The following is a 27727-nucleotide window of genomic DNA, read 5'->3' as shown; positions in this document are numbered from 1 at the left end:
TCCAAGTCATATGCAACATATGAAAAGAGATGCAGCAGACTTTATTTTAAAGGGACACGAGCCAAAGAAGTTGAGGACCACTAAAACTTCAAAGGTCACTGAATAAAAGTGAATACTTTCCTTTTACTCAATTAATGGACTATATCGTTTTTGGTCAATAAACTGTCAGAGAACACTTAAAATGCCCATCGCAGTTTCACAGATTCCAAGATCACATTTCCAAATGTCTTTTGTCCTTCCAGCGATCCCAAACCCCCAAAACATTCACTTTACAATGTAAAACCGAAACACTCATATACAGCAGAACATCCTCCTTTGAGAAGGAAATATTTGTCATTTTGGTTTTTGAAAAAAGGATGCAAACTATTAATTGGTTAGCAAAGATTTGTGTTGTTTCAGCTCCAGTCTGATGACATCATAACAAAACTCATGGACATCTGCAGCATGTGAAATAGACTCTGGAGTAGAGAATGCTTCATTTTTAATGCTCACAAGTCAAAACAGATGGGAACTAATGGTAAAAACAAGGGAATAGTACGTTTACTTTTCATACAAATACTGTATGTATAGCGATGCATAAGGTAAATATGTGTCCATATCTTTTCAGTATTGGTGCCGTTATATGAATATATATGACGTGTTTTGTGAATCAGATCTATGATATCATGCAGGCCATGTAGGAGCTGCTGTGCTCCTCTATTAATTAGACTGCAAACCTTTCAAAGGAACATCAAAAGTAGTTCTCTTCAGAAATAGATTTGGTTAAAGAGAGCTATAATTACACTTTTGGGTGTTATCGGGTCGTGCCTATAAACTAGATTATTCTCATTTTACAGGATGAGAGCTTTACTGAAGTACAGTTCCGGTTGGTTTAAGCAGACATATTTTACATCTGTCACCAAGAAGAAAAAACAAGAAACGTTCAAAGTGTCCGCAGAAAGACTCGGCTTATGTAAAAACCGCCTGCTTATGAATGCATACTGCAACTCTTCAATCTTTCCCTTTCCTCTGATTCATGCAAATACATTTCCATATCTGCTCCTTTTGAATGTTGCTGCAGAGCTCTGTTCTTGGTGAACAACGTGACATTGCAGTCGAAGAGGTAACGTTGAACGTTGGAGTTCTTCTATCACGGAGACTTTTCCGGCTGATCTCTTGGCTTTGGTGCCAGGTAACCTGACCGCTGGTGTACTCTGTTGTACCACAGCGAGTTCAATAATTCAGAGCTGTTTGTAAATTCAGCTGTTGTTCGTTAGGACGGGACAAAAACCAGAGAAATGAGAGACCCGGTGTTGGTGTAGAGTTACTGTGGGCCCTGTGGGCGTGAGCAGGGAAGAGTGAACCCAGTCCCTGTAGGTCCTCACTGAGGTGGCATTTTATAGTTTGTTCGAATAAATCATGGTTAAGCATATAGACTTTAAAGTACCTGAGGCTGTATTTTGTCTCCTGGTCCATTAATGACTTCTAAAGTTTTAATTCATTGAGCCATTTAATCTTCCTTCTGGGCCACTGTGCTCTGATTAAAATACAGTAGAGTTTTAGTGTATAGTGGTGAAAGAGATGTTCTTCTTTCCTTATTGGCTGATTGATGTTTAATTTTATTGTTTTTTTTCCACCTTTTCCTTAAATCGTAATGATGCTGCTCTGTTTTTAACCCTTTAAAATCAGACATCCCATTGCCGGCTGCGGGACATCGTTGTTTAAAAGGATCTAAAATGAAAACCATGAAGGTTTTTATATTTTGTGTCATTGTGTTAGATGCTCTGAAAGTTTGACTTTCTGTGTGGAATTTTTATTATTTCGTTTTTGGGTGCCAGCCAGGTCTCTCTCTCCTTAGACTGGTCAGTCACGGGTTAAATCTCACAAAGGAATGTACACAAATCAAAACCTAAATGTTCAATTCAGTTGTGTGATGACGTCATGACGTCCATAATAACTCCAAAGTACCAATGTAGGCACTGCGGAAATATTTCTATTGCACACGGAACTATCAAAACGCTTTTGCACTCTGCTCATAAATATCTAAAATACAAAAAATGTAATGTTTCTACATTGAGAAATCTTTTGGGTCAGTATGTTTTGTGTGCTTATTTGGTCAAATTGGATGAAAAAAGTTTTTTGTAGATTTGATATAGAATTCATGCCACAATTTCAATATTTTTAAATGAATTATTATGAGGTTTTGACTGACATAAGCTTTTAGCTTGGATGGTACAGATTTGAAGGATTTCAATAATTTGAAGATACAATAAATTACATCACAATAAGTAAATACCAAAGTAGACACACTGACCATTTCTGTTGCAGAGTTCGAAGGGTTAAGCAGCCATATGTGCCACTACTACTAACACCACGACTTTTACTAATATTGCATGTGTCACTTGTCTGTGGTTGCAAATTGCTGATAATTCCCCCTTGACAGGTTTAATGTTTGGCTGCAGCAAAAGTAATCAACGTTTTGGGGTCCAGTTTTAATTAGATTTCCAGAAAGCCTGTTTGTCTTCAAACACGCCGCATGAATCCCTGTCACGTTATTAATTAGTGAAGCTGATCGCGGTGGTGAATTGACACCAGCCGTTAAAACAAATTAAGGCTGTGGTTGGTTGGTGAGTTTCTCTAATCCTTCGTGACACTTTGGCAGGTTAAAAAACGTCGAAAGTGCCCGTTGAAGTTTGAACTTTACTCGTCAAGTTGTGTTTTAAATCATGATTGAGTTTCCTGTTTCCTTGTTGAATTTCTTAAATATATTCCTGTAGCTCCACTTTATGGTTGAAACAGCTTGCGGAAGTATTTGATAGAAACTTGGTGCAGATGTTCATCTTCCTCTTCAGGATGAACAAGCAGAGACTAAACCCAGATGCTTTCATTCAGCAGCAGCAGCAGCTGAATATTTTAATTTGTCCAATACTTTTTGTTTTTGACTAAGTGATCTAACGTACTGATGAAATTCCCAGACCAGACCAGACCAGTCCAGTAGTTGGCATGCTAACATCTAAACTACAATTGTGCACAGTAAACAATATAAATGATCATTTCAACTTTTGTCAGGCTCATCCAAATGTTTAATGCAGCACATCTGGTAAAGTTGAAGGGGTCTGTTCAGGCCAAAGTGCACATGATTTCATTTTAGATTCATTTTACTTCTACACCTCACAGTTTAGGATATATTAGCCAAAATGTGCTTTGTTAATATAGTATTAATAGTCAACTCCTCAACTCCATTTTATGTATATTGCATTATACGTTTGTCCTGTTATTCACAGGAATGAGAAAAAATACCAAATCTGGCATTGAAATGCTTTAGCTGTTTGACTTTTATTTAAATATTTTGTCCCTTCTTATAAAGACACTTTATGTTTAACAAGTTGACACCAAAGTAGAAAAGAGGAAGGAGGTTTCATTCTGTATTCTTAAAGAGACTAGAGGCAGCGACCCCGTCATCAGGATTTCACAGGGAGAAGTGAATGAGTGGGACCTTCATTTTCTGCTGGAAATCAGCATTAGTGTTACTCATCCTCATGTCTGGGCTGTCAGTGCTTTGGGCAAAGTTATCTTTGCATTTCCAGAGTTTATTTTTTCATTTGTTTTGGTAGGCAGCCACGTACTTGTAACCAAGAAACCAGCTTCGGCTCTCTGCTCGCGTTCCAAATTAACCCGCCACGAACAGCATCTTATAGAGACTGTCGGGTTGTAATTCGACACTCTTTGATGCATTTAGGTTTTGAAGCGCGTGACGGACTGATTTGTATTATTCATGCACTGAAATTACACTTTGATGCTTGATCATGGACACGGAAGCAGAAATCTTTCTTAGCAGAAACAAACTTGAGGCGCGATAAATCGACTGTGCTCTGCAGCGGCCACCTCCTCACCGCTGTCACACCAAAACACATGAAATATGTCGTAAACCCCAACAGCCTCACACTCCTACTGAGGTATGATGTAAAAACCTCTAACCACTGTTGGACCAAATAGTTTGGAAAGTTATTTGTAGTGTTTGTAGTGTTCTTCAGTGTGTTTTGAAGTACACGAATCTGATTTAATGTGACAGACAAAAAAAAAGGTGACTGAAACTAAAGAATCCAGATAAAAACTCAATATTTGTACATATATTCTATATAATGTAAAGTGCTTTATAAACACACTTCTACCACCACTTTACCTAATAACCGTATGAGACATCCTGCTAATTAAACAGACAACAATACAATACAAACGCACCTCTTTAGTGTCTGAATTGCATTGAATCCTGCATGTTATGTATCCGTGTGAGTGACATGAATCGGAGCATTACGTCTCAGATCACTGCGTTTCCACAGCTCGGCACATGCAGACCTTCAGTCGGATGCAACAAAGGCGCTGCAGGAAGACAGGAAATCGCTTAACATCATTATATTGCATCTTGTGTTGTCTTGGAAACTAGTCCGGGGAAATGTGCAGCTCTGCGGCCGTTAAATCACATCGCCCACCACCAAACAATCCCCACCCAAGACTCTCTCACTGGGTGGATTCCTCCTGTTCGGTAGTTCTGAGTTTAAACTTTTGATTATGAATACAGGCTGGCGAACTTACAAAGAATTTTCAAATTGTTAGAAAATTATATTTTCATTTTGACTTAAATATTGCTTGCATAAATAAAAAAAAATCTGGTTACAAAGTTTATATTACAGCTGTAGCAGTGATCCTGTCTGCACTGATGCTGTTTGCAGTTATACATACTTTAGCTGTTGGCTTACTTTGAGAACCATAGCTCTTATTAGCCATCTTTACACTATCTTTATACATTTATAATCAGGATAATTGCTTAATGCAATATTTGATTCATATCCTGTTGATCTACTAATCATTTCAGCACCACAATCTCGTTCCCACAATAGTAGGTTATTGAGTTATCTAAATAAAAAAAGAAGTGAGCTTCTATTGGATCACATCTACTGATAGAGAAATGTTTCTTCCTCCATTGCTGCTAAAATATCTATGATTTCTATAAGAAGTCAACATGTTTTAAAGAGTATGTCTCTTTCCAACTACCCCGCTTTTGTGGGTGCAGTTTCAAAGGTTCCCATATTTTGCAAGCTGGATTTCACGCTTCACAGAGAATAATTTCTGGGTCACACTGGCACATTTTTGGCACATTTTTGAGCACTGAATGGAAATCGTAAAACAGGTCTGCGTTTTCTCGTCTGAGGCCTCGGTAATCTTTCTGTAAACAGTCTTTTGCTGCTTCGCGCGCTGCTGAAACGAAAACGCTGTGAGCTAATTTTCAGTGTTTTATTTTTTTTCCTACTCCCTCAGACATGACGACTTGAAGGAGATGCTGGACAGCAACAAAGACTCCCTGAAGCTGGAGGCAATGAAGCGCATCGTGGCTGTGAGTGTGAATAATGTTTCCTTTGGGATTTCACTGATCAGCAGGTACGGATGCACGTCAAGTGGCAGGACAAAGGCAAAGTTTTCAGAGAAAAAGAAACGGCACATGTACAACATTATTAATTCAGTAAAGACCCAACGCTTGTGCCCTGCACCAAACTTGATGTCATAATTTTGATGGTAAAGATGCGGCCATGAGAGACACAGATACAAACCAAAACTGGATCCTAAGTAAGATTTAATGTCCTGCAGCTGTAAGACAAAGTTTTAGATGATATAACTACAATGGTTAGAGAAACAAACTGTGCAGTCCGCTGTTAAATATTCATAATCTGAAGCTCCACACCCGTCTCTTCAGTCATCATCCCAGCAGGACAGCGGATAGTAAAAGAGAAGGAAAAGCTTGAAAACCGGCTGAGATCAAATATAAAACAGTTGTTCCTTCTCTCACAGATGATTGAAAAATGTCACCTTATGATTTCTTTTTTTTATTGCTTTCCGGTTGTCTTTCTCTCTGCAGATGATCGCCCGAGGTAAAAATGCATCAGATCTCTTCCCTGCTGTGGTGAAAAACGTCGCCTGTAAAAACATTGAGGTTTGTAATGAGCCCGGGTTTCATGTTGCTTCATGTCTTATTTGCTCCTTTTCTTCATTTTGTGAGGTTTAATGTGGTTAAAAAAATAAAAAAAAGCTTCTTTCTGCATTGAGGCTTTTTTTCTTACTTAGCTTGCTTGTGATTTATGAATCATCTTATTGCATTTTTTAAAAGACCTGTGAGATTTGGCTTTATCTCACCTGAACAAAGTAACCATTTTCCTCTTCTCCTCTTTTTAAGTTTTTTTTTTTCATCACTTTGCTTCATCTCTTCATTTCAGATTTCTCTCAATGAAAATAATTGAAGTAATCTGCATAATTTGGATTAAACATGTTTTTGTTCCTTCCTACTTCTCTCTCTAGGTGAAGAAGCTCGTCTATGTTTACTTGGTGCGTTATGCCGAGGAGCAGCAGGATCTCGCTCTGCTCTCCATTTCCACCTTTCAGCGAGGGTTGAAGGTACAGCAGCTTTTACCAGCGACAATTCCTTCAGAGTTTGACTTTTCGCATGAGAAATACACACATTTATCAACATTGGGGGTCTGATGTTATGATTAAACTCAGAAAATAAAGTATTGTTTCAGCCATGCTAGCAGCTTGGCTCTGTGGATGGTAATGTCGATGTGTCGGTCGGTCCACCACTTATAATGTTTCAGCCACCACATTCATCGCCTCTATTACATTTCCGCCACTAACGAAGAGCTTATCGTGCGCCACCAAACTGCTTCTGTTGGAAACTCAAGCAGTTTATACTCATACTCATGGCAATGGTATATTCTTTTGCCTTTTATAGACCTGGCTAAACTAAGATGATGAGCATGGTAAACATCATGATGTTAGCATTGAGCTCATCGCACAGCTCTGCCTAAGAATAGCCTCTCATTGCTGTAGACTCTTATTCATATGGACCTTGCTCTGTTCTTCTGCAGGATCCGAACCAGCTGATCAGAGCCAGCGCTCTGCGAGTCCTCTCCAGCATCCGAGTCACGATCATCGTCCCCATAATGATGTTGGCCATCAAAGAAGCGGCCTCTGATATGTCTCCGTACGTCAGGAAGACGGCTGCTCACGCAATTCCTAAACTCTACAGGTGAAATACCGAAATCCTTTCAGTTCTCAGACCCCTGATTCCCTGTTTTGGGTGTAAAGAAGATTATTTCAGTTATTAGTTAATATTGGAAGATTTCTTCTAGTTACAGATATCACAAGGCTTTATATCAAGGATTAAAAGAACCATAAATTATACATTTGTAAATTAGAAATCTGTTTTTGAGCCTGCAGCTTATTAGAGAGTCCTGAACCCCAGTTTGAGAACCACGAGGCTAAGATCAACACTGAGATCAAATGTTGTTATGACTTATTATCATTGTGAAATTTAAAGCTTTTTATTGCAGTAAAAGCTAAAACCAATACTGGAAGTGATATCCTTTCGTTTTATAATCAATAGAGCATCTTTTTCAGAACAGATGATGGGTAACTCTTTCTCCAGCATTTAGTTTCATGCCTTTTTAATGATTTTATTCTGCTTCCAGTTTGGATCCGGAACAGAAGGACCAGCTCATTGAAGTCATAGAGAAACTCCTCGCTGACAAAACCACGGTGGGTTTTTGCTGATTCTTTTATTTTTAACAAATGCAACTTCAAGTTTGAAAAAGTATCAGAGCAATCACCAGATGGCATTCACTGTCTCAGCTGTTTCAGGGCTGATCATTTGTTTGAACAGGCTCCCTCTTCACCGTGCAGTTTTTGCACAAGCTGTTGTCATTTCCAACCAAAATTCAGGTTTATTGTTAAAACCTGAGGTAATTTGAGTATGCATGGATTGTATTTTGTGCGTCGGTAATCCTCATGGATAACATGTACTCTCCTGACATTTAAGAGAAGCATCCTAACATCACCACCTGTTGTGTGCTGCAGTTGGTGGCAGGAAGCGTTGTTATGGCCTTTGAGGAGGTGTGTCCGGAGCGCATTGACCTGATCCACAAGAACTACAGGAAGTTGTGCAACCTCCTCATCGACGTGGAGGAGTGGGGGCAGGTCGTCATCATCAACATGCTGACCCGCTACGCCCGGACCCAGTTCCTCAACCCAAACATGAATGTGAGTAAGAATACAGAATCAGTACAGTACCCAAACCTTCTTAAATCACGGCGGTTACGTCATATATGTTTGATTGCATTAAGTCTGAATACGGTCCAACGTGCAGACGTCTGTGATGTGTAGCCGTTTACTTCGGATTAGCTTCAAGTCACGTCTGATGGTGCCATCCTCCTCATGAGGCAACACATCAATCAAGATGCTCATGTTATCTGCTGCTGGTCCCTTGCATCCAGCAGCTGTCAACACAATCAGCACAGATAATCAGTGAAGCTCAATGCACCGCGTGTTCACAATCCATCCTCATCTATATGCACTTTACACTGTAACGCACTTTACTGCTTCTTTTGCACGTCTGTTTAAATGCTACTTTGCATTTTGTTGTCTCATCAAATGAGCTCCGTGCAATGACAACAAAGTAGAATCTGATCTAATGAATCTAGTCTAATAAATCACACCCTTTTCCTTTCTATGTCGACTCTGGGCTGAAGTCTTCAAGGCTGCTGTCTGAGCCGCAAGTTGGCTGTACCGGCACACAGTACATAGAATGACTTCACAATGTGCAAATCTGAAGTTGCAGCTCGAACTTTGACCGGATAAGAAGTGACTACCTCAAGCTCAGTCTGTAAAAATAAAACAAAAGAAATCAGAGACCATAGTTATTTACTTTTATACAGCAGAATTGTGGATTAACTAATAAAATAAGTTAATTGTTCCAACACCATATGCAAATGTAGCTTACACACTTATTTAGCACGTGGCCACTATTTGCACATCGTCATTTACCGTTGTAGTACCATTGTAGCCTCATCCTATGTTACGGATGTCCATGCAAATTTACAAAACTCAGAAGTGAGTTCACTCGTGTCTCGTGTCAACAACTAATTTGCATAGGGACAGGATTTAGGAAGATTACTGTGCAACAAAAGTGTATAGGTGCTCAAGTTTTATATTGTCGGATTAATTTTTCCGCTTCTGCCATTGTGGCTGTGTGGAGGAACAAATTGAAACCGTCCAATCATTGTTTCCCTCTTTCACTGTTGACCACTTGCTGTTTTTTCGTTTTCTGTTTATCAATATTTCAGGCCCACCTGTCGACTTATTTTCTCGTAAGCGATAAGCAACAAATTGAGACATTTTTCAGACCGTGAGGAACATTGTTATTGTGGTAATTCCCGATGCATGTGGTGACAAATTGGTAGAACCATTTTGCACTGAAGCGAGGATGTCTAATGGTACTTTTCATACACAATGTTGCTGCTTTTTAACAAATATATTCAAGAGCAGATTACCATCTGGTGACTTTTTAAGCAACCAATAACCACTTTCCATGCAAGAGGGATTTCTGTCTTGGTCTGTTTGCCTGCAACACTCTGCTTAATCCCACTGTCGTTGCAGGAGTCCCTGCTGGAGGAGGGAAACGACAAGACCTTCTATGGCTCAGATGAAGATGAGGACGACGAGGAGGAAGAAGAGAAGGACAAGAAGGCAGAGGCTACCATGGCTAAGAGGAAGCCATACGTGATGGATCCAGACCATCGGCTGCTGCTGAGAAACACCAAACCGCTCCTGCAGAGCCGCAACGCAGCTGTGAGAGCGCTGCACTTCTAAATAATACACATGCCGTACATCAGTATAACAGCCCATTAACTCTCCTCTTGAGTCCGTTGCCATGGCAGAGAATTGTTTTCTCTCAAATCATTATTCTACTTTTAGCTGCAGGTCGTTGTTTCGAGTAGCCGATGTCTTCAAACGCGCGACCTTGGTTCATGTTAACAAGCAGCTGAAGTGCCCCTGAGCGCTTAATCAGAGCTGACCTCTCACTCTGAAATGGCGACAATCTCCCAAAGGAAATGAATAAAGCATCCCATGTACATTAGTGCTGCTGTGGTCATCTTGGAAGGCCTGTTTTGTTTCATGTTGGATGTTATGAAATCCCCCCCCCCCCCCGTCACACATTGTTCTGCCTTTGTTCTGCTGTAGTCGAGCTGTTTGCTTAAAGGCGGTTCAAGATTAACCCCGTTCCTCAGGCAACAAATGTGTTTCCTTATCTTGCATGTAGTATAGCAGACGATCATTGAGCTCTCTAATTGCACTTTACGCGGCTTATTGTTTTGCACCTATTAAGTAATTAATACATGGTTTCTCTTTGCCCTGATGTTTTTAAATAGTTATGTTGTTTTGGGCCTTTTTAAAGCTATTATTTTGCCATATGCATTATGCAACTTGGCGGTAAGTGGTAAAAAGCAAGTTATTGCAGGTTTGAAGATTCCTTAAACAAATTTGTAAGGGCTCTCTGCAGCTTGCCTCACCTCTGCATAGCATCTTTCAGCTCATTTAATTACATTTTATGGCCCATAACTTTACTGTTTTCTTCCACTCTCATCAGTGTTGCAGGCGGCTGTTTTCATCTAAACATCCAACACATTTTACTGCAACATACCAAATTAATGGAGAACAAAACGTTCCAGATGGAAAACATATCACATGCAACTGTTTTACTGTATTTGTGAGATTGTATCACTGGTGATGATTTACCCCTCTCTGCCCGTTCCAGGTGGTGATGGCTGTGGCTCAGCTGTATTTCCATCTTGCCCCTAAAGTGGAGGTTGGGGTGATTGCCAAGGCCCTGGTCCGTCTCCTGAGGAGCCACAGGTGAGCTGCACTGTCTATAATTTGAAATAAATTGTCTATTCTAATTGCCATACCACAAATTTTAGGCAGCAGCGGATGCCAAAATGTATAATCAAGCCAGCAGCATGAGCAGTCTCACAACGTTCTCGTGGCTGAGAATTGAGCAAAGGTTGAGGAAGAGCTGCGTTTATCTCGCTTGAAAAGGAACAAAACATTCTGAATGTGAGAAGAGGGAACCATAATGACCATGAAACTCAGCAAAGTGGAAAACAGAATGAGAACAGGAAAAAATGACAAGTGAGGGTAGTAAAATAAATCTGTGCGGCCCTGAAGCAGGACGTGAAATTAAACGGGGAGCTCAGTGAGTCTGAGGTAAACGTGAAGGCATAAACCATAAGGAGTGAGGATGGCACAGAGGTGGCCTCTCGGCAGTAAGTCCTGCAAACTGTCAGCTTCTTATTGAAGAAGTGCTCTTTTGGCTCCGAGTGTGCTGTAATGGGTTCATCATTCAGCAGCGACCAAACAGCAGCGTCTCTCTGTGGGGGATTTGTCAGGAATCTGTTGCACCGTACGATAAGTTTCATTAGAATTTATCATTGGTGTGGAGTCTCGGCTCTAATTAAAACCACATCGGTTTACTACCTGGAAGAATAATGCCTAGATGTTAAACAAGAAATCCACTTAAGTTCTTTAAACAATTGTATTGGTCTTGTTTGTGTACTAGACCATTTACAAATATACCCGAATGGAGATGTCCTGTGGTATGCATGAAGATCAATTGTTTGCTTTTATTGACTCAGGAAATGCTGTAGCCATGGTTTTTTTAATGGCTGTTTCAGTATCTGTATTGCAAAAGTAACAAAAATTACTTTGAAAATGTAATCTTAATCTAAGACTAAGATGAATTAAGATGCACGCTACTTGATTGGATTTTCTTTAGACGTTATGCTGCATCTCAGAAAACATGGAACTAGAAAAAGTACAATGGAACGCCACTCAAAGTCGGAGTTCCTACTTGTGAACCCGACTTCACGAAGCAGCAGTGGTCTGGCGTCACACAAGCGCACACTGTAAATGGTAAACCATCAACTAAATGGAAGTGTAATTTATAATTGCCTGTATTTATTTTAAAATGTATCATTTATTAAAAACTGTGGTTTGTACCATAGATTTGGACCACAGACTGTATGGTTTGTAGCCACAACTGTGATTTTCACTTCTGTATTGTTTTCACCAAGTGAGAGATATTGTATCTGGGAGAAATGTCCCATAAGTCAGACTCATCTACAGCTAAAAGCCGTTTGCGTAAAGTCGGCTACTGTGAGTTAACGGTTGTTTTTGGATAAGCTAACGTTAGCTTGTTGACTATCCATGAGGCTGATTTTACAAATCGGAAGATAGTTTTCACGAGTATGTTTAGAATATAAAAACTTTGTGGCCTGACATCTGGCAATTTGACCCCAACTCGGGAGCAAAAAACCTTTTTTTGTTTTGTCGTTCACCTGCACAACCAGTGGCTACCAACTGGTCAGTAGTGGGCGTAGTTTGTCGGAAGTGAATTGGTCTTCAGGTTGACGTACAAGCTGTTTTTAAATGAATCTGTGCACAATCACAGCCAGGAGAAGAGGTGTAATTAGGCGGGCTAAGTGGAAAACACCTGTGTGGGTTTACCAGGGGTCTGTATCGGACATTTAAAGTTATCTCTTATCAACCAAAACTCAAGAGCAGAAAACAACCAACAGAAGTATTTCAAACATTATATTACCTGGAAGAAAAAAAGGTTGTAGTGGAGCCTGTTCTCGATCATGTTGCCATTCACTGTGCTATAAGCTAAGGTGGCTGCTGCTGCTGCTACCTGTCCAACAGGTAACTACTTGTACAAATATTTGGAAGAAGAGCCGTGGACCTCCAATATGGCCGCAGGGTGTCTCCGGTCAAGTAGACGGGAGAGAAAAGGGGATTGAATACGTCTGTTTCTACTATTGAATACGTCTGTTTCTACTATTGAATACGTCGGTTTCTACTATTGAATACGTCGGTTTCTACTATTGAATACGTCGGTTTCTACTATTGAATACGTCGGTTTCTACTATTGAATACGTCGGTTTCTCCTGTGTCTCGCATGTGTCTCGCATGTGTCTCTCATGTGTCTCTCATGTGTCTCTCATGTGTCTCTCCCTTTAGTGAAGTCCAGTATGTCGTTCTTCAGAACGTGGCAACCATGACGATTAAGAGACGGGTGAGCTACACCTGGCGGTATCTCTTTTGGATGTTTGCAAGTGAAATTTGAAATCAACTCTTGCAAATGGAGCTGCAGATTCACTGAGGGTCTTTCCTCTTCGTCTGTCTTTATGTTTCACAGGGAATGTTTGAACCGTACCTGAAGAGTTTCTACATCCGGTCCACAGACCCAACGCAGATTAAAGTCCTGAAGGTTATTTTCTATCCCGTTCTATTGTGCCGGTGTCCCTTTTCTCTTTAATGTTAAAGCTGAATCGATGGAAGACGATTCATTCTCTAAACTCTGAGGCGTGGTAGCATCTTTTGCCTATTATCAACCATTTTATTGAAGTAAAGAAAAAGTAATATTTTAAAAGTGAAAGCGCAGTCTTACTATACGTAGCAACATTCCATGAAAAATCTGTACAGTAATTACAGTAAATATGTTTCTGAATATCCCTTTATGAAGTTTTCAGTGTTTAAAAACTTTCTTTTTTGTCTTTTGCAGCTGGAGGTTCTCACCAATCTGGCCAATGAGACGAACATTTCCACCATTCTCAGAGAGTTTCAGGTACAGTGAAACATGCTCCATGAAGAGCGGATTGTGTCCTCAGTCCAAGTAGCAAAACAAAAATTGTGCAGGTTTCTACTTCAGCAAGGAGGGATACGCCAACTTCCTTTATGTTTTGCATTACTAAGTACATATTTATTTCCTGCAGACTTACATTAAAAGCATGGATAAAGACTTCGTGGCTGCCACGATTCAAGCCATCGGCCGCTGTGCTACAAACATCGGCGAGGTGAGGGACACGTGTCTGAACGGCCTGGTGCAGCTGCTGTCCAACCGAGACGGTGAGTGTTTCTAAGATGCTTTTTAAGTGATGCATATTGCAGTGTATATATATATATATATATATATATATATATATATATATATATATATATATATATATATATATATATATATATATATATATATATATATATATATATATATATATATATATATATATATATATATATATATATATATATATATATATATATATATATATATATATATATATATATATATATATATATATATATATATATATATATATATATATACTAGAAGGACTTAATTGTTGCAGCTACCATACTTGGATATCGGGTCAGTAGGATAATTTAATCAAGCCTATCCATCTGCATTTGTGAAATATAATTTAGCACAGTGAAGAAAATGGAAGCAGAAGATAAGATACAAGACAGACTTCCCATCCAAACAAGCTGAAAAAAACATATAAAACCACTAAAACTGTCTAAAATAAAATAAGTAAAGGACTGAATTTGAATTTTAGTAACTCAATCTAGGATGAAGATGAAAGAAACATCTTCACTGTTTATTTATTATTCGTGTATCTTCCTCCTGTTGTACAGAGTTGGTCGTGGCCGAGTCGGTGGTAGTTATTAAGAAGCTGCTGCAGATGCAACCGGAGAAGCACAGCGACATCATAAAGCACATGGCGAAACTAACAGACAACATCCAGGTGAGAGTCTCATTCACAAGCTGTCACAGCTTCTGGGCACAGCAATGGAAACGAGGCTGGTTCTTGGTTTGAAATGACCATGGGTTGCTGTGTTGAAACAAGCTCGCCCAATGGGGTTTATCCCAACAAAACACAACCGTCTAATTTTATTTTAATTGTTGTCAGGTGCCGATGGCGCGCGCCAGTATCCTGTGGCTGATTGGCGAATACTGTGAGCATGTACCTAAGATCGCCCCTGATGTCCTGAGGAAGATGGCCAAGTCGTTCACTAACGAAGAGGATATTGTCAAGCTACAAATCATCAATTTGGCCGCCAAGCTCTATCTCACCAACTCCAAACAGGTGTGAACAACATGTGTTTCTTCATCAATGGTAGTATTTAGATTTAGGCTATATAACATTTCAACAACGTGTGCAATGCCACCAGTACAATTGTTATTTCAAGAGTAAGATTTTACAGTCTTAACTGTTCTTTGTCCCTTAATTTCAACAAACTGAGCCCCCCTCCACAAACACAAGCACACATATCCGTGCATAAACGCATCAGATGGTAGCTTTTTCATGTTTCTGCTGTCCTCATCCTACATGTCCTTCATATTCACTCGTCTCGCAGACCAAACTGTTGACGCAGTATGTTCTCAACTTGGCCAAGTACGACCAGAACTACGACATCCGTGATCGGGCGCGCTTCATTCGTCAGCTCATCGTGCCCACCGAGAAGAGCGGAGCTCTGAGCAAGTACGCTAAGAAACTGTTCCTCGCCCTCAAACCTGCACCGGTCCTCGAGTCTCCATTTAAAGGTACAGGAGCCATTTACATTTTACAGCTGGGAGAGAGTTGAAGAGCTAACACCGTCCCACTATAATGCTTAAGATAAACCGGAACACTGAAATAGAGATTAGTCAAATAGGTGCTCTGATTCTTTGCAGATCGAGACCACTTCCAGTTGGGTTCACTGTCCCACTTGCTGAATGCCAAGGCTGGCGGCTACCAGGAGTTGCCTGACTGGCCTGAAGCCGCCCCAGATCCCTCCGTGCGCAACGTGGAGGTGAAGGATTCTGTGCGTGCAGTGGGAACAGTAACTTACAGAGACACAGGGGCCCTCTGGGGTCTCCAGGGGCCCGGAAAGGTGGAGGGGAGCGAGGGTTGCTCCCGCCCCAGAGCAGTGCCTCAGAGGGGCTGAACAGAGTCACCAGAGCCTCGCATCCAATATAGCACTAACTCCAATATAACATTGATTCCTCTTTCACTAGCCATCCTTCATCCACTTACAGCCCATAAGCATTAACAGCTCATCAGTAACATGCATCCTTTTTGGCCTCCATCTATTTCCAAAAGGATGCTGCTTAACCACTCCCCCACTCCATGAAGGGAAATGAATAAAGGAGGAAAGAGGGTTATAGCCTCTATTCAATAACTTCTGATTCACTATCAAAACACAGTCGGTGGTGTTGAACCCCCTCGCCCTCTCTGCTGCACTTGCTTCTGTTCGGCAGCAGCTCACTCGACCCGTCCGAGTGATTTCTCACCGATGTTTGAGCCAATAGCACATGCGATACAGAAGGGAACCGATTTGGGAGCTACAGCTTAAGTTTTCACGACAAATCAGTATCAACGGCAGTGAACCACCTCCTGTAGTCCCTGTTGAAGGTTGACCTAAAATAACACCAATATTTCTGTACAGATACAGCTAATGGTTGATATTCGGCATAAATGTATTGATTAATTATTGCCCTCAAGTTATCCTCTTCATGAGTATAGCTGAACAATCAAACTTTAATTTGATCTGAATGTATTTCTAGAGCTTCATCCCAACTCACCAAAGTCCCCCCTCTTCTTCTCCATCCCATCCACTCCACGTGCCATCGGTTCATAACCAGCAGTGTGATCTAAACGAAGACATAAAATCAAAACTTGAGCGTGTCACTTCTTTGTCAAAATCAAGACTCGTAAAATCACTTGATTTTAAACTACAGGAGCGACCTCAAGGCTTGATTTTGTCGTCATAGATTTGTTCATTATTGTGATTATGGTGTAGTTTGTTCTAACTCTCAGCTTTATGTTCCATACCCGGTGTTAACTTGTCGTTTACTTGTGATGCAGATTTCAAGATGAGGCCACAGGTGCATTGAGTTACATTATTGATTTGACTGGTGGTGAACGTGCGACCATACAGACAGTTTAGCATGTTTTCAGCGTTTTCCAAAGCATTTAATCCCTGCTCGCCAGGCAGATAGTGTTTCTTTTGAGCGTTGAAACTTGCTTGAGATAGCTGATCCATTACAGTGAACAATGTGATAATGCAGCTCTGTTTTGAGAACTCAAAGAAGCGCCGACATCGGATTGATTTTCTGACTGCAGACCTCATAGCTGCAGCTGGGATTGCAATGCCTTAACCCAGTTTAACCTCTCTTATCGTGGTCTGGCAGGGATCAAATTAAATTAGCTTCTGACGTCAACTGACACATCGTCATCAACCGTTTCTACACCTGACTAGAGAAACGCAGGAGTTTTGATCTTTGCTTTCAAACTGGTAAAACATGGCAGCGGTTCATAAAAAATCTCTAAATGTTTTACCTAAATTAAATGATTTTAGGCCATCGCAATTGCAAAATGATGTTACATTTCATCAGGGTAACATTGAGTTTAAAGAAAGACTTAAATTTGGAGAGGTGATGATCTATTGTGATTATGATTCATGGTCTTGCAGGGAGTACCACTTTAGTTGCATCCAGTACGTGGAAAAAGCGTGGATTAGTTTAGTTTATTTGAAAAGTACAGATTGTAATTTGGTAAAAAAACAATACTGCACAGGAGTCACCTCCCACCATCAGCTGAAACACCTGACCCTGGGTCAGGAACAACTTGTTAGCACAAACGATGAGAACCTTGAAATAGCTAAAAGCGATGGATAAATTGTTGAAAAACGTTTGTTGCGCACATGTTTACAAATCGTAAATAATAATAATAATAATGAATATCTTTAGATAATATCCAGCAGCGTAAAATCCATTCACAATAACACATTTAAACATGATGGGTGGTTTCGATTACGGGATACTTAAACTCATCTGATCTCAAGCACAAGTCTCAACAGTGATTGGACGGCTTGGAAGTTAGTTAGAAATCAGTCTAAAAACCTAAAAGAAAAAGAAGGTTTGCTTTGAAAAAAATGTTCAGCAATGACGTATGATACACAAAAGCCTCGCTGGGTCATTATCAAAGTGTGAGTGTCCCATTACATCCGCTGCTCTCCCTCTGCACATTATGCATCTCCACAGACAGAGGAAGTCATAACCACCGGCGAGGGGCGGATCAGCTTGCTAGGAGGCCGGAGAGAGGTGCCCCCCCCCCCCCCCCCCCCCCCCCCGCCTCAGTTTGGGAGTGTGGTGATGTTTGCTTTGAAGACTGCTCTCTCTTTCCTCTCATAGTCTCTCGCTCTCTCTGGTTGTCATAATGTCGTAACTGATGATGGTCAAGTCGATAAGATTAATACGATTCTACTCCTCAGTGCTGATTCATATTTAAAGAGGCTGCATTTGTCCGAAGTGGAAAGAGATTAACATGAAGACACACAAATTCTAATGTTTTGAAGTTGTGGAATAAGAGTTGATGTCAAATCGTAAAGAGGAATTCAAGTAGCAACTGAAAGAAGTCAAAAGGATTAGAAAGCTGAGCCTGACTGCAGTTGTCTCTAAACTCGAGGTCCATTTAGTTTCCTGTCCTGGAGCTTCTGACGACATCATCGTCTTCATCAGCAGATGAAATTTGCTCAGTTGTCAAGGATCTGCAGATGTTCAAACTTTCCATTATCTTATATATTTCATTATTCTGAGCATTTACACAGTTGAGATTGAGGTCCACTTACTCTCTTATTAACACTTAAGTTTAAGCCGACAGGGACAAGAAGTCCTACAGTCCTTCAGAATAATAGAAAGTTTTAACCGCTACAGTTTCATGACAACTTGGCAATCTTCGTCTGTTGACGATAAAGATGAATGAGGGGTAAATTGTAAAGCGTTTTGGATAAAAGGTGCTATTTAAATGCAGAAATGTGATACATCCAAAAGACCTCAGAACAAGAGAGTAAGTGGACCTTGAGTGGATTGTTTTGCCAGCTGGTTAGTTAGTGGCTCACTGCACTTCACTGTTTCCTTTTCTGCACCTCACTGGTCTCACGGGAAATTTGTGACACAGTTTGTGAATGTGTCACAAATGTTGTTGTTGTGATTCTGAGTGATGTGATCCAGAGCTCTCCCGTTCCACCTCGTCATCCTAATCCATGCTAGAACAACATCATGCTTTGTCACTGATGAAGACTAAATGCATTCCTGTGTATTTGCTTGACGTATTAGCAAGTAGTGAATGTTAATGTTGACCTTTTCTCTCTTTATTTAGGTGTATACAGTATAATTAAGTTATATTGGAGTGCATTGATTTTAACAGGGAAAAAAAGACAAATCCCTTGATCATTTTATTTGCTACCTAATTGCCAGATATTGCGGTAAATACACAAATTTGGGGTTTATTTTTGTCTCTGATATCAGAAACTGTTCTCACACGTCTCCTTATTTAGATCCAGAAACATTTCCTCTGCCTGTTTTCTCTCACTTTCCTGACTTTTTATCTAAAAACAACACAACCTTTCTTCTTTCTTATCTCACCTCCATCCCAATCTTTTTCTTTTCTACATCTACCAGGTTTTTACGCTGCTTGAAAGAGTCACAACATTAACGAGTGTGAGTCAGTTGGCGGCAAAGAGCCCACCTCCTTGAGCCTCAACCCATATAGCGGCAAAAACCCAGATTGCTTCTTGACCCCCCCCCCCCCCCCCCCCCCCCCACCCCCCCACCCTCGCCTAATGTAGTTGCTGTTCTGTGCTTAGCTCAGCCAAAGCTACCTGAAACACAACACCCTCTTCCTCGGTCTCTACCATTAAAGAAGTGATTCTTTTAGCAGGACGTGCTGTCCTCTGACCCGTTGAGATTCATTAGCAGCCTGGTGGGTTTTAAATGGGGTCTGGGGATGTCCACACTCATTAGCTGATGTTTCCAGTTAATGAGTCTGGTCACAGAAAGAGCGAGACGGATCAATTTCTTTTTTTTTTTTCTTGTGTGGGAGGATAGTAACCGCTCCTCAAAGACATCACTTCTCTTAATGGAACTGCTCCCTGTATTTAAAAGAAAAACCATTTATGCAACTGGTCATGAAGGCATCACCTGGTGCTATCTGTGCACAAAAATACATTGGTGTCTGCACCGAATTTCTCCTCCGACTGTCAGAATGTCTAAAAGCACATCTGATGGCTGGCTTCATTTGGCTGCATCACGGCCAGGCAGAGGCATTCATGGCCACGCTACTGTAATCTGCCCACGTCTCTCTCTGCTTCTGTCCGAGGAGGTTGGTCAGCGAGGCGGAGCCGACGACTTACTGTTCTCAACTTCCTCTTCCAGGTGCCCGAATGGACCAAATGCAGCAGCCGGGAGAAGAGGAAGGAGAAGAAGGTGGAGAAGCCGTTCTACTCTGATTCGGAGGGCGAGTCCGGGCCGACGGAGTCAGCTGACAGTGGTATCTCAAACGGGCTGTGTCTGTGCCATCGCATCCTTTAGTCTCATGAGTCCAGTAGATGTGTTTGTGTGTGAGCATGAGAGTTTTGCTGCAAGCCGACGTGAATGGAGTTTGCTTTAGGGAGACATATTATTATTCAATGTTCTTCTTATTGTCAACAAATCCTATGAAACGTCTTAATACAAAAGTGGTCATAAGTGTATATAGTTTCATTTAAAAAAAAGCTCAGTAATGTTCTAAATCTGTTCCATAATTCTCTGGTGTGACACATATTCAAATTGAAACAACGAGGAATAAGAGACAAAAGTCTGGATGTCATTTTCCATCTGATCCCGATCTTCTCTCTCTTTCAGAGTCGGACTCTGCCAGCGGCTCGGAGATCGGCAGCGGCATCGGGGAGAGCGGCTCTGGATCGGAGAGCGAAGAGAGTGAGGAAGGCTCCGAGTCTGAGGAGGAGGAAGAGGAGGAAAAGGAGGAAAAGGACAAGAAGAAGATTAAGAAAGAATTAAAGAAGCCAGTGCAAGAAAGCGAAAGGTAGCACATTCTGTTAATATTTAATGTATGATATTTTATTTTGTGCCAAATATTTAGACTTTTTGACCTGTTCTCATTCATACAGAAAGCCCACTCTGTGGTTAATGGAGGTCCCTTTATTCTCTTCTTGTACAGACCATTTCACAGATCCAGTTTAGTTAGAATCTGTCTCGTCCCTTATGATATTAATAACTGCAGCATCCTAAATGGGACCTCTGAAGTTTGCTTTCCTTTCCAGCGAGCAGAGCAGTGAAGAAGAAGAGAGGAAACACGAGAGGAAGAGTAAACAACGCAAGAGCGACTCCGAGTCTGAATCTGACGAGGACGACGAGAGCGAGTCTGAAAGCAGCCAATCAGAGTCGGAAGACTCAGAGTCTGAGGCAGAAGTCAAAAAGAAAAAAAAGGTATTGGAAAAAAACCACCTTAAAATGTCAAATACAGGTGAATTTAGGACCCGATCTACAACTAAAATAACATTTACTCATTGACTGATGGACCGAACATTCCTGTATTTAGTCTTCACGAAGTAATCGTCAGTTTTCTTTCATCTCCTCTCAGGCAGCTGAATCTAAACCTCCTTCTAAGCCGGTCAAGAAAGAGACCAAGAAAGAGAAGAAAGAGATGTCTCTGCTCGACCTCGATGATTGTGAGTTTTTCTCTCTCTCAAAGAGAATACGACAGTAATGACGCTCACTTCAGTGGACGGGGGTGTTGTGTGATTGTTTCTCATAATCACTGTTGGAAACAAATACCCACAAGAGATAATATAACAAATGGATGAATACAGTCTGAATTTGGGGACATCCTCGTTGAATGCGTCTCACACTCTCGTCTCTTGTCCCAGTCGAACCTGCTCCCTCTCCTCAAGTCACACCGGTCAGCGCCTTCCTGTCCAACAGCCTCGTGACCGACCTGGAGGGACTGTCTATGTCTGATGCCGTTCTCTCTCCGGCAGTAAGTACATCCCATGTCCTTCTTCTTCTTCTTCTGTGACAAAAACTGATGTAAGTTCAGGCAGGCGTGGACGTAACTCTATAGTCTCTACATCTCATACCTTGCATGCTAACTTATATCAACCCGTTCTTCATGTTCTTCATCTCCTCCTCTGCCTGCAGGCCATTTCTCCCTCCAGCGCACTGAAGAGCTACGAGCTGCTGCACCGGATCAGAGGGGAGGGTCTGTCGGTGGAGTACTGCTTCAGTCGACAGCCGTTCAGCCCTGACGCCAACATGGTGGCCGTGCAGGTGCAGTTCACCAACAACGCCACCTCGGAAACCAAGAACCTGCACATGGAGGACGTGAAGCTGCAGTCCGGGATGAGGGTCAAAGAGTTTCCAGAGATCGGTGAGTGAGGGGCAGGTGGGGCCCGACGGGGACGGCAACTTCTCATGGTATACAATGTCTTTGTAGTTACTATAGAAGAATAAAAGCATTAAAAGGAAATAATGCAATATGTTTCCCAAAGGAGGTCCATAAAACTGCAGCTTTGTAATAAAAGTAAATTAAATTAATTCTCTCGTTAAAGATAAATAAACATTTTTTCATGTTCTAAGCTGTTTCACCAGCATTCACATCTTTTAGAATCCGTGCTGCAGTGGCGGACACGTGTTTAATCTCAGATCAAAGTTGCTGACTGACGGCTTGTGTTGTTTTATTCGTGTGTGTGTCAACACTGCTGTCTTTTTGTTCCTGCACGTTGACAGAGCTGCTGCCAGCAGGTGAGACGGCCACAGCTGTGATGGGCATCGATTTCTGTGACTCAACGCAAGCGGCAAACTTCCAGCTGTGGTGAGATGGATTCTGTGTTTTAATGTGTAGACTTCCTGCGTTTCAACACCCTGCAGTCCTCTCATAGTACTGTGTGAAAACAGACGGTGAGCTTATGCTGCTGGGTTTGCTACCATGGTTTGTGTACAGCACTGAGGAGACAACAAGTTAACGGTGATGTTTAGCTCACATAAGTTCAGACAACCCTCTGTCCTTTTTAGAAATATGATAACAATTCCTTTTCACGCGTCTCTCCATTTTCAGCACTCACACCAGGAAATTCTTCGTGTCGATTCAGCCGCCGGTCGGGGAGCTGATGAGGCCCGTCTTCCTGACAGAGAATGAGTTTAAAAAGGAGCAAGGTGAGCGATAAAAGGAAATTCTAGTACTCTATTAATGAATATAGAATATAAACAACACTGTGACTTTACGGGAGAGTTGGTATGTCTGTACTGTGTGGAGGAGGGTAGACGAGTGATTTTATATTTCATTTTTATTTGAACAACTTTATTTTCAAGCAAAAAATAACGAGTTGACATGGGCATTATAAATTAAGGGCAATATCTTATAATCACATATATGCAGTCCACTTAGACCAGTGTTTTACATTTGATGATATATTGATTTGGTCTTTTTGTGACGGTGAATTACTCTGCAGTTTATTTCAGCACCATTTGAAGTCTAGTCCTTTTATTTGAGGGTTTTGCAGCTATTCCAAATATGTTCATTAGTTCCTTTCCATCACTCATCACACAGATTATTATTCTGAGATCATATTGAAGGGATTCATATGCTGTTCTTGCTAAACAGGCGTTGGAGCGTCATGTTTTGTGTCAGTAAAAACATTTGTCAGGTTCAAATAGACGCTCGAGAAAGAGAAGAAAAATCTGATTTACAAATTCAATAACTGAATATAAACTATAGGAACATTGATAAAAGACTGTAATGTGGTCGATTATGGGAAAAAAAGTATGAAGGAGAAAATAAAATCAGCATAATTGTCTCTCCATCAGCATTTATATTAATATTTCTGGCCCTATACTCTCAGATTTTACACATTTTATGTCAAGTGCAAAAGTTTCATCACTTAGAAAATAACTTTTATCACCTTGAAATAAATGCAACACCTGTAATTACACAGGTGAGAGTTTAGTTTGCGTTTAGTCACGTTTTTTTTATTTTGTATTCTTTTGTCATTGTCCCATTATAGACACAACAGTTACAGTACATAGTCACATGAATAATCACAGTATTGCACTGTTGTATGTTTCTTTATGTCAAACAGTTTGCTGCACAATAGTTTCATCAGTGCAGGAAACTAAGGGTCCATCTCAATACCCTCACTTTTATATTTGTGAGTTATCAAGTCTCTACTCGTGTGAGATATTCCCGGTAATCACGTCCTGTTGAGGTTTATCATGCTTCACTGGAACACGCTTCATCGATGATGATGAGACTCAGTCGAGCTCTGTTATTGGTTTTATTTGTTTGCTGTTGTCGGTCACAAAAACAACTTCTCGTGGTGCTACCACCAACATCTTAACTGATGTTTCGCAGTAGACCGGATACATTTAGCGCTGAATACTTGTTTGAAGCGGTATTTTTTTTTTTTTACTGTGTGTTGGTATATTTCTGACATGGGACACACTCGTCTATCACTGTGCTAAACACTTCGAGTGTGGGTATTGGGACAGATCCTAAGTGTTTACTGACCACTTGAAATACCCCAGCCAGGTTTTTGAAATACAGCCAAGTCTTAAGTGTTTGGTAAGCAGCTACAGACAACGGTTATCAGCATGTTTCTGTTGTTTGGTGTCCGTTTCCCATCCTGACTAACACTGAGCGAGTTTTGAGCTCTAACAAACCCGTAGTGACTCTTTAAACATGTGTCATATCCACGGTTCCTCCCTCTTCGCACTGTCCCCCATAGAGAAGCTATTACTAGGTAAGTTGATAGATTTGTTTTTCCCAGCCATCTGTGTGCCCACCTGCCTTTTAGCCAACCTCACACAGACCACCCCACTCCTCCTCCTCCCTCCTCTAATGCCTCCGGCTGACTCCCCCTCCTGCCTTGGTAATCAACACTTAATTGCATCTCCAGCAGCTGCAGACAGACTGACCCGTACTAACCTGCATCTTATTAAAGGCCGCTCACACTCTGCTACACCGGGAATGACTGGAAATGCTCATCCACTGATCCCGATCACTCTTCAAGCACCGTGTGAACAAAAAAAGAATGACATCCGGCTCGTTCATATTTCTGTTTCCTGAGCTTTGAAGCTGCTGATGACCTCTGACCCTGTTGGGAATCTGAAGTGTTGCAATGTCACAATGTTTGTTGTACATTCAAACCTCGTAAGCACGGATTGTTTTTGTGATTTGCAGGTCGACAGACGTCTTAATGTTTAAAACCAGGCTATATTTGGTTGAAGAAGTTAATTTTTTTTAGACGTCTTTGTTTTAATTACTAGATTTCAACGTGGAACAAACTAATATTCTCATCAGTGATTAATCTGCTGAATGAATTGTTTGTTTAGTGTTTGAGTGTTCAAGGAAGTGTTTTATCTGAATACTTTGCCAAGGGCCTGGATATGTATAAATAAAATACATAGTAATTCATTAGCAATAAACCTAGATTTAAGTTACAAAAAAGGCAGAAAAATAATGATTATTTTGTGTAGTGATATTGTGTATTTCTGCTCTCCTTCCCTGTTTATTGATCTTGTGATGGGTCATAAACCTTAAATTAGGAAGCACTGGTGATCTATAATATATTAGAATATTACAATATCAAGCAATTAAAAAAAAAAAAACGATCAAATTCCTTTATTTAAGAAGCTGGAACCAGCAAACGTTTGGCGTTTTTGTTTCTAAGTAACTGAAATGGTAAGTCAGTTACTTATGTTGTTGATGAAGAGTTATTGTTTCAGCATTAGGACTTGCTTCACACCGACACACCATTCAAACGCTGTTGAAACAAAATTTACTGTATATAATCAAGTTTTCAAACCAACGTCTTTTGACCTGCAAATCTCCGAAATCAATGCAAATAATGTTAATGTAAACGCTTTGGTACAAAATGTCTTACTTTCAAACTACATTGAACCACTTGTATTGCTTTGAATTCACCAAGAATCCTTCAGTGGGAAGCACCAGACCATTCCAGTTTAAGTTCCAGTAGCATTTTGTACTCATTGATGTATTGAGTCTTGCATCAAATCACCGTTGTGCGCCCTATATACAGTATCCATATACTGTATATGTATGTAGCTGGCAAATATCATTAAATAACAGATCTAGTTTGACTTCATATGTAAAGCAGCACTGTACTGAGTCCCCACACTGATACTGTACGAGCAGCACCTTGTTATTAATAACTGCTTTGCACTTTATGCTACTGGTAGATGTTAAATAGACGGCAGCTACAACTTTAAAGCTTTCCCAGTTTGACCAGTGCTCCGCTCATTCCTCTACAGGTCAGCTGATGGGTATGAACGAGATCACGGAGAAGCTAACCCTGGACGCAAAGTGTCGGAATGAACACGCCATCGTCCAGAGGGTGACCACCGCCGCCAACCTCAGCAGAGTCCCCTGTGGGTCAGATAGAGAGTGCAGGTGAGACGACTAGAATGAATGTCATCAGGAAACGTCCTCCTAAATCTCCTGTGATGGCGCTGATCTCAAGTGTAGATGATGATGTAGAAAGAGGGCTGTATGCTGTCTGTGAGAGAAGCTGAGATCCGGTTTATGTTCACACAAGTCAAGTACAAGCTTGTATGTGTAATGTGTCCAAGCATATTTCTTCACAGCGTTATGCGGAGATGTTTAAAAGTTCCTTTTTGTGCATAATTGTTGACAAACCTGCTGATTGACGCTCACGTGTGTCCCTCCCTTATTCTGTGGCTTCATCTTTACTTCCGATCTTTGCTGCTTTGACCTCAGTCCTCCTGTCCCTCCTCCTGGTCATCCTGTCCACAGGTTCGCGGGCCGGACGGTGACCAGCGGCAGCCTGGTGTTGGCCACCGTGGCGACCAAAGAGGAAGGAGACGCCCAGCTGATGGTCAACTGTGAGAAAATGGTGATCGGCACGATGCTGGTGAAGGACATCCACCTGGCTCTGACGCAGTGACGCGTGAGCTTTCTCCCTCTGCCCCCTCACCTTAACTCACCTCTCGCATATCGTCGTGTAGCGTCTCCTCCGTTCTCCTGTTAGCAGCAGCGTCAGCGAGGACGTTTCCAGAACTCCAGTTTGTTGTTTTGTTAAAGAGCCCTATACTTTTAGAAATGACTCCTATATTCCCTGAATGCCACAGCTGTACGCGATGTTTACGACAATCAGACATGACCTGATATGAAATCCCTTTCTCCATTTTAAAGTTTCTTACATGACGTTATCCAAAAATACTTATTTTGCAACTTATTTTCCTTCCGTGAGCCAATTGGATTTATTTGACTCCAATTTCTGAGTCTACAAAAAAAAAGAGGTTTGTGCATCTTCTAAACCTTAAATCCACTTAAAATGAAAATGATCCCGCATCGACTCATCTCGTGTGAAATAATTGAGCAGAATTTGCTCGCTGAATAACGGGACAAGAGGTGAGCAAAACACAAGGTCGGCTTACTCGATGTTTTCTAAGCTTTCAACCACATCTTGTGGTCTTCCTCTCAGCGGATGCAGTGACTGAATGAAGGAAAGGCGAGTTTATTTGCAATTCAAAGTGATTAACAAAAGATATGAGGACAAGGGATAAAAGAAACATAAGACAAATGGAAAAATACACACAAAATAAGTCGAGTAGAATAGAAAAATGGAAGATTAAAAATAAGAGACAGCAGCTTATTACGACCCATATTTACTGTTAAGCGCCCTCTAGTGGCTGTAGTAAGTATGACAGGAGCAAAGGAGGAAGTCAGGTGACGTGGTGTAAAGAAAAAGAAATCTCCTTGGGTTTAAGCAACAAACCTACTTGGTGAGGTTTAGTAAAAGATCAGGGTTTTGTTTACAGTAACCCTTTCTGGTACGTCACGTATCGTATGTCAACTTATATACGCAACATGAGTCACTTAACAAACATGCGTATTTCATCCCAAACCACAATCTTTTCTGAAACCTAACCAAGTCGTTTTGCTGCCTAAACCTAACCAAATTGAGACAGTTCACAACATTAACCACGTGTTGAAAATTGCGACCGTTACATTTCGGCATGAGGACTGGTTGATCTCTATAATTTAGGAAACGCTCCTGTGGGTCGCAGGAACAAATAATCGTTTAGGTTGGAGGACTTGTGGGAATAAGATACAATAAATAAAACAGATTAAACAGGAGAATAAAAGCTGCAGTTCAAGATAAGATCAATAGTCTCAAATTTAATTTAATAAAAGACAGTTTTATGTTTTAAGCCTTGAAGTAAAAG

At 40.9% G+C, this 27727-nt stretch overlaps 1 protein-coding gene across 2 annotated transcripts; it reads left to right on the top strand.

Moving 5' to 3' along the window:
- Positions 1–5299: 5299 nt before the first annotated feature.
- ap3b2 (adaptor related protein complex 3 subunit beta 2) lies at positions 5300–26442 on the top strand. Of its 2 annotated transcripts, XM_076089989.1 has the most exons (28): positions 5300–5371; positions 5891–5965; positions 6328–6423; positions 6894–7054; positions 7497–7563; positions 7882–8064; positions 9460–9651; positions 10619–10716; positions 12880–12934; positions 13058–13129; positions 13424–13486; positions 13635–13767; positions 14335–14444; positions 14610–14786; positions 15058–15244; positions 15374–15508; positions 17730–17785; positions 19145–19183; positions 19898–20012; positions 20366–20546; positions 20785–20950; positions 21105–21192; positions 21391–21500; positions 21662–21890; positions 22250–22334; positions 22578–22675; positions 25790–25928; positions 26292–26442. In XM_076089989.1, exons 1-28 carry the CDS (start codon positions 5315–5317, stop codon positions 26440–26442), a joined length of 3318 nt encoding a protein of 1105 aa, XP_075946104.1. In that variant the 5' UTR covers positions 5300–5314. The 2 variants fall into 2 exon arrangements, with proteins under 2 accessions (XP_075946104.1, XP_075946105.1); XM_076089990.1 differs by lacking the exons at positions 17730–17785; positions 19145–19183 and having other exon boundaries at positions 15374–15504.
- Positions 26443–27727: the final 1285 nt, after the last annotated feature.

This window comes from Anarhichas minor, unplaced genomic scaffold (genome assembly GCF_050575085.1).
Source record: "Anarhichas minor isolate MPS153535 unplaced genomic scaffold, ASM5057508v1 ptg000011l, whole genome shotgun sequence".
Taxonomy (NCBI): Eukaryota; Metazoa; Chordata; class Actinopteri; order Perciformes; family Anarhichadidae; genus Anarhichas; species Anarhichas minor.
This window is presented reverse-complemented; position numbering and strand designations above follow the sequence as displayed.

What these genes read in the sequence shown, in the direction of transcription:
- ap3b2 (XM_076089989.1), top strand. Translation starts at nt 5,315, where the DNA reads ATGCTGGACAGCAACAAAGACTCCCTGAAGCTGGAGGCAATGAAGCGC. An exon ending in CCATGACGATTAAGAGACGG is followed by an intron (nt 12,935 to 13,057) that starts GTGAGCTACACC and finishes TATGTTTCACAG; the next exon opens with GGAATGTTTGAACCGTACCT. An exon ending in CCAGTGCAAGAAAGCGAAAG is followed by an intron (nt 20,547 to 20,784) that starts GTAGCACATTCT and finishes TTTCCTTTCCAG; the next exon opens with CGAGCAGAGCAGTGAAGAAG.